Source organism: Candoia aspera, chromosome 13 (assembly GCF_035149785.1).
Source record: "Candoia aspera isolate rCanAsp1 chromosome 13, rCanAsp1.hap2, whole genome shotgun sequence".
In the NCBI taxonomy this organism is placed as follows: domain Eukaryota; kingdom Metazoa; phylum Chordata; class Lepidosauria; order Squamata; family Boidae; genus Candoia; species Candoia aspera.
In genome coordinates, this window is record NC_086165.1 from 12,105,557 (window position 1) to 12,117,775 (window position 12,219).

General features: G+C 41.1%; 1 protein-coding gene across 1 annotated transcript in view; it reads right to left on the bottom strand.

Annotated features, from left to right (window-relative positions):
* Positions 1-4,803: 4,803 nt before the first annotated feature.
* The window catches only part of ARNT2 (aryl hydrocarbon receptor nuclear translocator 2), a 102,138-nt gene continuing 94,722 nt past the window's right edge, over positions 4,804-12,219 (bottom strand). Inside the window, exons 18-19 of the mRNA XM_063313965.1 lie at positions 11,162-11,298; positions 4,804-9,899 (exon numbers count right to left, since the gene is read on the bottom strand). Coding sequence (XP_063170035.1) covers positions 9,801-9,899; positions 11,162-11,298 — 236 coding nt within the window. The 3' untranslated portion in view covers positions 4,804-9,800. The remainder of the gene's footprint in view (positions 9,900-11,161; positions 11,299-12,219) is intronic.

The window sequence follows — 12,219 nt, forward strand, 5'->3', positions numbered from 1 at the left end:
AAATTTTCCCCATGTACAAAATTGCATGGTTGCACAGCTACCCCTTGTATTGCAGGACTGGCACAATATTTGTTTAGTTCTGAATCTCTGGATAGAAAGATCCCAAGTTCCTCCCTTTTTAGATTCTTAGAGCTGGAATGAAGGAAGAAATCATGGGGAGAAGTTTTAAGAATTCCCCAGCCAGATAGACTAGGGTATATTAAGAAGTTTAGCCTGACTGGTGACAATCATCTTTTTCTGCTGAATCCTCAGAAGAAGGGGGTTCTTATTATCCTCCTCTCCAGCTCATAACAAAGGTGTTGGTTAGAAAGCATTCTTTGTCCCAGGAAAGAGATGACAAGACACATTTCTGTTTCTGTTCTGTTTCAAGTTATTAAAAAAGAATAATCTGACAGTCCCAAATAATCCATCATACAGGAGCAAGCTGCCAGAGATAATCAAGTCATTTTTGAGAGTCCCAACCAGCAGTTTTTTTTATCAGATTTGAAGGTGTAAGATGAGAGTAAGGTCAGCAGTTATCAGCCCCACTAGGTAGATCAGACCAGAAAATCAACCCTTCGCAGGAAGGTTAAAACTACTTTTACTGAGGTTGGCTATAATAGCAGAATCTTACAAGTCTGATGGGGTTGTACCTCCTCCTGCTCTTTATAATCAATTATAAATTGAATTATAATTGAATTAGGGAGGCGTCAACCTGAGCTGCTTCCGAATATTATCTCACTGTTCTGGACTTAAAAAATGTTTCAAGCCTGGGTAGTAGTTCTTGCATATTTCTGTCAATGTCATCTTACTCTCTACAGGAGTCCAGGTAGTCTGAAGATGATCAAGGTTTCCAAGCATGGAGGGACAAGGAGGGTTATGAATGATGCTTTCAAGAACCTGTTTGGTGATCCATGCCTATGTGACCCAGATGGACACATGTCTTCTGGATCTAGCTGCAACTGATCAGCTTGTAGCTGGAGCCTCTTACATACAGGAATGTCACCCTTTGGTGCTGCTCAGCCCAGAGTTTCTACACAATGGCATCATTGCTCTTTGGAGGTTAGGTCTTATAGCAGTGTTCAGACGCTACAGAAGTGCATGGGTGAAGATCTAATTCCAATTCTGCACTAAGACTTTGGTCTCTGAGGCTTTTGCCTCCAGCTCTCTCCTTCTCAAAGTCTGATCTGGACCCTTCTAGGGATGCACAGACTATGATCCCAAAGCCACATGTGCTACCCCAAAACCTTAGCTCTGGCCCTGTATTTTTTTTTTTTAACAAATTCTAATATTTAGTGTAGAGCCAGCTTGGTAGTTAAGGCACCAGGCTAGAAACTTGGATACCATGAGTTCTAGTCCCACCTTAGGCTGCTGGGTGACCTTGGGCCAGTCACACTCTTTAAGCCATAGGAAGCAGACAATGGTAAGCCACTTCCAAAATCTTGCAAGAAAAATGCAGGGTCTTGTCCAGGCAGATGCCAGGAGTTAACACTGATTCAAAGGCATTAATAAGTGGGGAGTAAAGCTCCAGCATGAACTTTGAAAGTGGTCCCACTTTGCTTGGGTAAGTCTGACAAAGAGAACTTGGGCAAGAGAGCAAAGCTTGGAGAGATGGCTAAACCAAAAGGTCCACTGTTCTTTCTAAAGCATCCGCTACTTGTATCATTTTATTTATTATTTCTAACTCAGTGTCATTCATGGTGACCCCAAAGATTACCTCCTCAGAAGACATTGACCAGGGTCAAGAGTTGACATGCTGCAGGGGCCATTGATTAAACAGTGTCATCTGTTGGGACCCAGGAAACACGCCTTCTCTGTTGCAGTGCCTGCCCCCCAGAGATCCATATGGCACCTACCCTGGCTATGTTTGAACACTCTTTTAAAACATGGCTCCCTCCCCCAGGTATTGGTCTAGATGGGTGGTGGGCTCTTATGGGGCTATGCATGTTAGGCTGGATGTTCTATTGCTTTCCCAATGCATATTGTTCTCTCTTTTTGGCTGCTATTTTGGGACTGTTTTGATTGTTGTAACACACCCAGAGTTGGAGGCACATAGTTTCAGTTGAGTGGCCATACAAATGCATGAATGGATGATGGTGCCAGGTTATCTGAGGGACTCTCCCCCCCGATTGTGGCTAGCCACCCCATCAGATCCAGCAGTAGAAGCATGCAACAGATCCCATCTATTAAAGAGTTCCATCTGGTGGGACCCACAGACAGACTTTTGTGTCATGATGCCTACTGTTTGGAACATCATCCCACAGAGATCAGATAAGCCCCAACTCTGGTGGTCTTTTGTAAGGTCTTGAAGACTTGGTCCTGTCACTGGGCATCAGAGTTGGGATGTATGGCAGAGCCTGTGGGTTGGTTGTAGTGTTTTTTTAACCTTGGTTGCTTTGTATTTATTGTGTTGTTGTGATACTGTTTTTTAACTGTGGTTAGCTGTGCAGAGTCAATATATTTCAGTGAGCAACCATATACATTAAATGAATGAATGAATCAATGGTCATGAGTATTGGTGAGTATGCCTTTCAGAACCAGCTGCTGGTCAGCGTTTGGAAGATGTCATTGCATTTTCTACTTGTTGGCTTCCCATCTGTCTCTGCTGGAGATGAGACAAGATATGCCCTTGTTCTGATTGAGCCAAGAACTTTTATGTTCTCTCTGATGTGGTTCATAGATCATATTAAGCTGTGGTTCACTTAATGATGGCTTGTTGGTTAAATGACAATTGACTAGATTCACACAGCCTGCAAACCCCCCCAAACCAAAAAGCTCTATTTGTGAGTTAGCACAATGTGACTCTAGCCTCCCCTTGCTTTTGTGGGTGGAGGGTAGTTTTGCTTTTATGTCACCTGTGAATGCTGGAAACAGAAGTAGCAGCCATGCAGTCATCTGGAGCTATCCTAGTAATTTGTGGACATGGTTTGTCCCTCTAGTTCAGAGAAAGATTTTCAGAATTATACAACTCCTAACTGAGCCCTGAGGCCAAGGAAGGAAACTGTCTTGGAAAATGGTGAATTAGAAAAGCTGGAGGTTGTCTCCAAATGGGCAGATGTCAGGGTGCATTTAGATCCAAATGGATAAAAAGGGGAAAAGGTCTCATATTTTGTTTACTTTTGCATTATTATTGTTGTTTCTTCTCCAGCTTGGATCTCTATTTCCCTGTGGGTCTTTTGGCAGGGCAGGGCAAGAGTAGAGATTGAAGAACAGAAAAATGAAGGGTTTTTTTACACTGTCAAAAGATTTGGTACCTTTTTTTTTTTTTTTTTTACCTTTATCATATTTACACAGCTGCTCAGTACTGTTCAAATACTTTTTCATGAAGCTATACCTGGTGACTGGCATCACTGGGGGGAGAATGTCATGGAAGAAAGAACTGGGAAACTACCAGTTTCCCAACATATCGGTACGAAGGGCTGTGAGACTTCCTGCAGCAAAGAGAACAGGGTTCTGATCAGTAGGGAGAAGTTAGATCTCTAAGCCCCCTGTTCGATTCCCCGGTGCCCCAATGTAATGTTCTGATGCCTTGTGGGAAATCAAACTGGCCATTTCCAGACACCAACAAAACACAGTTGAACAAAGAAGAGGGCTGATGATGAACTACACCAGCTACACCATACTTCACAAAAACTGCTCCTGGCAAGAGGGTATATTGAAATGTATTGGGGCTTTTTAGCTTTTCCTCCAATCAGCATCTCTTGACCATCCTTAGAGATTTAGTCTCACCTGTCTGAACTTCAAACTGAAATACCAGGCATAATCAGAACCTAAGTCCGTGGTGCTGAGACTGAGCTTTAAAAAGATGGTGGCCTTGGCAAGAGATGGGAAACTATAGCCCTCTGAATATTGGATTCCAGCTCCATCAACCACTGCCTTGACCAATGATAAGGGCTGTTGGGAGCTGCAGTCCAACACCATATGGAGAGCCATAGGCCCCTCTTTCCTGTAATGGAGAAACACCTCAGCTGGTTTTTGACAATCTTTCAGTTGAAAGAGGAGCTGGTGGAAGTTATCCGGGTCTGGGAAGAAAGATCTAGGATGGATTTGTCCCAAACTCCATATTAGGTTTACAAAACTGAGATCAAATTTAGATAATTGATGAATCACAAAACCAGAGGGAATTTGATTGTCCTACTACAGAGACTAGTTATCTTAGATGATGAGGTCATCCTGAGAAGTCACAGAGAAGCTATTTCAGCCTGGCAAGACTGGAACTGCAACTCCCACAATTTCCAGCTAGCGTAGGAGTTCAGTTTCAATGCAGCTGGAGAATGCCAGGTTAGAGGAGCTTTACTATTTCTTTTCAATCAAAACGATCATTTTGGATTAGTGTAGTTGGAAAGTCTGATGCCATCTGGATAATACATCTGTGCTGTTTCATTCTGCTGTACATCCCTTTAGAGAAAACAATGACTTCTCCCCACTTTGAGATCTACCAGAGATAGACATCTCAGACTTTCCATTTTGCAAATTATGCCCACATATCTCCAGAAGCTTCCAAGTGATGACCTCCAAAAACATTTGCTTATCCTCAGCACCAGCAGTCTTTGAGAATGTTTTCTAGATGAACCATTTTTTGAGGCAGTTACTGTACTGGACAATAATTTTAGGATTTCAGTTATTGTGTTAACATGGTTTATACTATCACCCACTTTGCAAATTAGTTTGGAGAATCAATATGTAAGTATTAGAAGCAAAATAAAGACACAGTGGAATCCTGTATTATTTTTTAAATAAATCTTAACTACAATCATTAAGTCAATAAAGTAAAAAATCAAGTTATCTTGTATTCTGGAATCAACAACAGCTTCCCATTCCATGTTAAGTAGCTTATGATGTTTTATTATTTTAATGAAATTTTAAAAGGCAAGTTATTCATTATACCAACACACAAAACTGGTTTTGCTACACAGAACACTCAGAAATACAAAACACATTTTAATCCACAGCACAGTTCCACACACTGACATGAAAGAGTTCAACAGAGATTGATGCCAATGGTAAGAAAAGTCAAATAAACAAAACTTCTGTAGTTATTTCTTAGGGAAAAACCTATGCAAAATAATGTACAATCCAGAGCCAAGAATAAGCACATGGAGATCTCAATGGGAGACATTCAAGCATTTGTTATCTCTTTCCCAATGAAATCAATGCAGATGATTTCACCAGTTATTTCAGTAGAAGATAAGGTTGCTAATGGGTGGGTTTCAAAAATATTTCCCCCTTGCCTTCATCTAGGAACGACCAGAAGGCTAAGTGTGGGCAGAAGCTGGAAAAGAATGGGATGGTGGTGCAAAGTTTGGAAGAATTTGTCAGATCAAAGCTCTAGGCTGGGCCAGATAGTATATTTAGGGGTGGAACTAATCCATAGTACCAAGCCAAAACCCCCCCCAATCAACTACATAATTGTTAAGTGTTTTGTGTAAACTTAATTCATATTAAAAATTATTTCATATGACAATTTATATTAATTTGTCAGTAGTCCCAACAGGATACCTCGACTATTCTGTGTTATTTTTTCCCCACTAAGATCCATATTGTATTAAGAGTGACCAGGGGATGCCTGGACCTAATAGCCAATGGCTTGTGTCCATGCAATTGGTAAGCTAGAAATGCAGATGGATGATATTTGCTCCCCCATAATCACAGCAAAATGTCTTAACTGTATCCCTAGCCTATCCGTGTTTAGTAATGCTTCCCTCCATTTGAAGAGCTAAGGAGCCAGGTTCTCTTTTCTAACTGTCGCCCAAGCAAACTCATCAGGTCTAAACAAAAATATCTATTATATAGACAGTATGACTTGAGAACTGCTCATCTGCCAAAGTTTTGGAAAGGAGGGATGAGAGGAATACTGTGCATATAAAATTTATATGCCATGCAAGCTGGGGAAAAAAAAATCCATCAGTGTTGCACTAAAATGAATTCAGAACTTTGAAAAGGTTGGCTTGTAATTCCATATTTTATTTTCTAGCCAGGAAAAGCAACCAAACTAGATATAATACAGATGATGGAAACACTGGCTGAATTCTCATATAACAAAACCAGGCTTTTAAATCCCAGATTTGTTGGGAAAAAAACCCACACTGGCCTGCTTTGTCAATAAATTTAAGCCATGTTGTTCAAACATACCACATTATGGCTTAATGCTGTGTACAAATTGAGCTAATTTACACATAATACTAATTTAGGGTTTTTAAAAATTATGAAGAAACTAGCAAAATAATCAGGACTTTTTCAGCCAATTCCTAGGTTTCTCCATTCCTTTTGCCAATATGTAAAAGAAGTAGGCAGTGAGAGCCAGTTTGGTGCAGAGGTTAAGGCATCAGGCTAGAAACCAGGAGACCATGAGTTCTAGTCCCGCCTTAGGCACAAAGCCAGCTAGGAGACTTTGGGCCAGTCACTCTCTCTCAGCCCTAGGAAGGAGGCAATGGCAGACCACTTCTGAAAACCTTGCTAAAAAAACTTCAGGGACTAGTCCAGGCAGTCTCCGAGAATTGGACACAATTGAATGGATTAAAAACAAAAGTGGGTAGAGCACAAAAATAACCTAAATTTGGGTTCAGACATAAGCTGAAGGCATGGTTAAAACAAGACAGAATTTATAATCTAGGAAAGCAACATTTCAAATTATGGTTTGTCATAAAAAAACCCATGGTGTCTTTTTTTGTGGGACAGATACATCACACTAAGTATATCACATTAAGTTAAATACAAACAAACCATATTGTGGCTTAGAACTTTGTGTAAACCAGCCCAAAGAATGGAACTATTTGTTACACTCAGCTTGGGGTTACCACTGAAAATGGATCCCTGTATCAAGTGTGAGAGCTAGACATCGGAAAAGTCTCCTTCTCCCCTTGTTCATTTATCCCTTGTCTTGAAATTATTCATATTGGCTGGGTTTGCGGAATATGCTGGACTGGGCTAAAGTTAGGTTGATAATTTATAATTCAGGATGTTGTGAGAAACAGGCCATCACCTCAAGTCACAATGTGGTTTGTTTGGATACAGCATATTATGTGATTCCAGGAATTATTTTTGTTAAATCAGGTCTAGCAGGATCTAAAACCAACTTTTTCTTGGTTGTTGTTGACTATTTTTGGTTGAAACAGGGAAGTATGTAAGAGTTCTTTCTTCAATCTGGTGGCCTCCAGATATATTGGATCTACAACTCCAAATCTGCTGGACTATGTCACATCTGAGAATAGATAGGGCACTGAAAGTTAAGAATACTCAGGGCACATGCCAAACTAGGCTTAGTGCAATTTGTAAACTCAAGCACTGGCTTGTAAACCATGATTTATGGCTCAGCATTAAGTGTGAACTCAGCCACCTGTGGCATACTGAATAATTCATTTTTAAACTCATGGCTTAAGCACATTGTGCTATATATAAACTCAGCTGCTGTCTGAACTGATAACATTCCACCAATAAGTATATCATTGATTGTATATAATAGCCTCTATCTAACCCGGATACACAGAACTACATTCCCATCATACCTGCCAGGGATGAAGGAAGCTGTAGCCCAACCCATTTGGAGGGTCCTAGGTTCTGGACAATCAGGGATTCTGTAAATTCATGTGTAACGTGATCCTATGCTGAAAGCCATAATGACTCCTATAGTGAATAGTGATATTCTTCCTTCACAGAAAGAGGGAAGGTTGGATGACCTGGACTATCTGATGTCTAAGACCACACACCATGTGACATGTATATTTCCTGTTCCAAAGTGCTTACCAGATCCCAGCCTCGGTTAACTGTCCTTTAAATTCACTTTATAAATTCCATGCTATCATGCTCCCTTTCTAAACAGATTCTCTTCTTGCAGATTTCTCATTTCTCTAGCAAACTCAAATCCAGACAGACACACAAGAAAGAACTGATTTCATACAATACTAAATATATACAGATGGTACTAAAATTGTATACACATTCAAGTTCAGCTGGATTTAACATGGAGTTGGAAAGACCATAAACATTTTTGCCAGAAAGTACCAGATTACAGGAATGTAACCCTACATTCAAACTGGCCTCGAATACTATAGGATAGATGATGAAGGCGTTAAAATGTAAGTAGGGTTCTAGGGTACATCTTCAGCAGGGATCAAGGGTGCTTAACACACACATGCACGCTCTTTCCCCAAGGAAGTGGGTGAGCCATGTCATCTCTGGCCCAATCTCACAGTATACTGGCCATCTAGTGATCCCTGCCATAAAAGTCACAGCCCTTCTGGTAATATTTCTCCCCAGTCACAAGCACATCATGTTCAGCTAAGGTGCCTTGCAAACATTACAGCACACAATGGCTTGAACAAGTGGATTTTGCAATGTGCGGTATACTTGACAGTAACATAATTTCTGTGCACCATGTCCACATCACATTTCTCTCAATGTCATTGATACAGGTTAGCCCCCTCGCAGTTCCCATACAATCCCAGAATGCATCGTATTTAGTGCCAACGTGGAAAAAATGATTGAAAGAGCCTCGCTAACTTGGAGACGCCAACCCCATAGTCCAAGCAATTTTACCAAAAGTTTAACTGAGCTGATGTAAAAGAATTGGCCAGAGCTTCAATTATAAGAAAAAAGACAACAGAGTTGATTTAAAACTAATGTGATAGCGATTCATAGATCTGTTTTTTATTTAAACACAAAATTATGCCACTTCAGTGTATGCTCTTCTATTAGTGCATGTATATGTATGTAGTGTATGTTTTTCTGTTGTATGCTTTTCTATTACTGCAAAAACTTAAAAATGGGTGGCAAGGAACATAATGAAGCACAGACAATCATGCTGAAGATGAAGTCATATGGCACAACAGGTTTGAGTTTTTTTTTTTTTTTACCCCACAGTTCCAATCTAGGACAGATCCCAAGAATAGAGAAGCTGGCCATTCTCTACTCTAGCCTATAATCTTTATGATCCTGGATGGACATTCTTGATCTAGGCTACCATGTTTGTGATCCAGGGTGGCTAGTATAAACTTTGCTACTATTTTAACTGATGTTCAGTTCTCACAAGATCAAGGCATCACAAAAAATGCAGCCCCAAGAAGCCAAACATTGAAACTACTTTGACTCTGGTTGCAATGCAAGCTGAGATCTGGTTATAACACACAACCATAACAGTCCTATTTTCACTGGCCATGCATAGCCAGTGCTACCATACACTGGTTTAGAATTACAGGTAGATTCTTTCCAGCCTTGTTGGTCAAGATCTTTTTAAATGGTTGGGCTTTAGTGACCAAATCCAAGAATACATACCAACCAACCTGAGTATCTTCCCCCAGTGAAGCAAACTGTGGAGACTGAACTGTGCTTCTTTCAGTCCATCCCAACCCAAGACTACTATGCATAACTCATTAACTGTCCCTTGTTCCAAGTCCCACTAAAATCTGGAGAGTTTGTTTGGAGTGCATAATATTTAAGCAAGATAACTTCCCTGAAAATGGGAAATTAACAGTGGTTCATATTTTGATGTTAAGAGCTCAGGGGAAAAAAAAAGACCACAAAGTGCCTCCCCATCCTCTTCTCCTTTCCTCTACCCATTCAACCCTGATCTCTTCTGCATGTGGGAATGAAATACAAATTGAACCTTTACATGAATCCTGACTGATACAATGTAAATTATTAGAACTTGCATGGTTACCATTTGGAAGAAGAGCAGGTTATCTGAAATCAGAGAATGGGGGCTTCCTGTATAAGAGCTTCTATGATAATGTTAACACTGACAAACAAACAAACAGCAGAGCCCAGACTACATCAGCAGGCTTCCCCCAATCCTGTGCCAGAGCAGGTCATCTGGCTAGATAAATTTACTCAGAAAATGGTGGAAACATGCCCAAATCAGCAAAGTCTTCTATGTTGTAATTGCCAGTCCCTTGTGTTGGATCCCCTGGAATAGGCAGCATATCCTGTACAAGAACGAAAAGCAAAAGAAAATGTGATTTTTACTTCATCTGGGGGCAAAAAACACTGTTTTGAAACTTCTGCAATTCAAGACCAATCCCTTGTTTCGTTGCAAAGCTGTTAACTGAAAAAATAGCAGAGCAAATGGCGAAGGAGTGCTTCCAAAGTGAAAGTAAGGGAAAGATATCTGTACCTGGTATCCTCCATCAGCTACTAGAGGCTGTACATGAGGCAGCTATGATCTTCTGTTTTTGAATTTGACACCGCCCAGAGTCCACTGGAGTTGAGTGGCCAATAAATTTAAATATGTACATACATTCCCCACAGTTCTTATGCAGCCCATTTTCTGTCAGTCTCTAGAGAGTGGTAAGATACCATGCCTTAAATTTAACTCTTCAATTTCCAGAGTTTTGCAAATCTAGCAGTGGGTTAGTTCTAAGTGAGACACACCAGATTATTTTACTGCACTTGCTCCCGTAAATCTGGGGATTTAGGAAGGTGGTGAGCAACCTTTTCCAAATCACAAAAAGTAATAGTTCAATTACATCCTTCACTGGCTGGGCATTACATTTTAAGAAAGATTCATCAGAGAATCTAAAACAGGTAGGGGGAAGTGACAATGATGATTGTGAGACTGCAAATTAAATCTTACTGCATAAGAAGAGATTGAAGAAGCTGGTATACTGAGCCCTGAAGAGAGCTGTCTCTGGGGGATATGATAGCATTTTTAAATACCTGAAGCGGTGTCACATAGAAGAAAGTCAAGACCACTTCTCTTAAGTTACAGGAATTCTAGTTGAACGTTAGGAAAAGCATCCTAATAGCAGTTTTACGATGGAACATGATGTAGGGTAGTGGTTCTTGAACTGGTGGTAATTACTCCCAAGGGGGTAATGGAGCAATTTGTAATTGCTTATTTGTGAATTGAAGATCCAGCAGTTTGGATCTGCTACTGCCAAGACACATGTGTAAAACAAGAGAGTCTGGTTTTATTGTCGGGTTAAGGACATTATTTGAGACTGGGAAAGGGGGTAATTGGGTCAAACAGTTTAAGAACCACTGATCTAGGGAGATGGTAAGCTCTCCTTTCCTGGATGTCTCCAAGCAGAGACTGGTTAGACAGTTGTTATGGATGCTTTAAGTTGGATTCCAATAGTAAGCAGAAGCTGGATTTAAGGGTCTTTAAGGGTGATGATCCTATGAAATCCCTGCAGCTTTCCTGAAGCCAGAATTCTGATCCCCAAACATTTTGGTGGTCCTCACTCACCTGGAACACTTCTGTCTGGCTGGTTTGCTGGTGGGGATGCTGCTCACTGTTCTGCTGGTTATGGTGCTGGCTTTGCCACTGGGACCAGACCTCTGAAGGCCGTCCTTGAAACTGTCCGCTACTTTGGCTGCTCTCTGCTGAAAAGCAAAAGAAAACCACATGACGATTCTTGTTAGAAATACACCTTTTTCTGTGAAATAAAATAATACTTCTTGCATTTTTTTTTCCTGTTGGTGAATTAGGGCAAGGACTCTGGGAACTTCAAAATGCCTGTGGATTGGACTGAATCTGTGAGCAACAAGATGCCAGGTGATGGAATAGCGCATCCTTCTAAGTCTTTCCCCTTCCAAAGGCCCCTTTTTCTGAGTAAACCGGTTGGTGATAAAGGAAATGACAGAGTTTCTCCTTCCATGAGCAGATCATTCCATGCTTCTTTGTGCAAGAAAAAAAGGGAGTGTCCCTTTCTTTGTGCAAGGAGAAGCACAGAGGGATCCTGGCTGAAGAAATAAGATTTTGAATAAGGTCTCCACAGAATGGAGGTAAGATTCACTGCCTGCCTTTGGTCCTCAGGGCAGGGCTTCCCTCTCTTTTCTGTCAGTTTGCTCAATATTCCTGCATACGAGAAGCCCCTTCTTTAAAACATTACCTTCCTGCATACAGTGAGGTCTGCCAAGAATCAAAAGGAGATGTTTTGCTCCCATCTCTCCAGGAAACAAAAAGAGTATTTTCAGGGCCATTCCTCAAGTCATGATCATCCTTCCCAAAGGAGAATATAGTATGGTCTAATGGTTAAGGTGCAGGGCTAGAAACCAGGAGGCTGTGAGTTCTAGTCCCGCCTTAGGCACGAAAGCCAGCTGGGTGACCGTGGGCCAGTCCCTCTCTCTCAGCCCAAGAGCCAATCAGGTGTAGTAGGAGAGTTCTAGTCCCGCCTTAGGCATGAAAGCCGACTGGGTGACCTTGGGCCAGTCACTCTCTCTCAGCCCAACCCACCTCACAGGGTTGTTGTTGTGGGGAAAATAGGAGGAGGAAGGAGTATTAGGGATGTTCGCTGCCGAGTT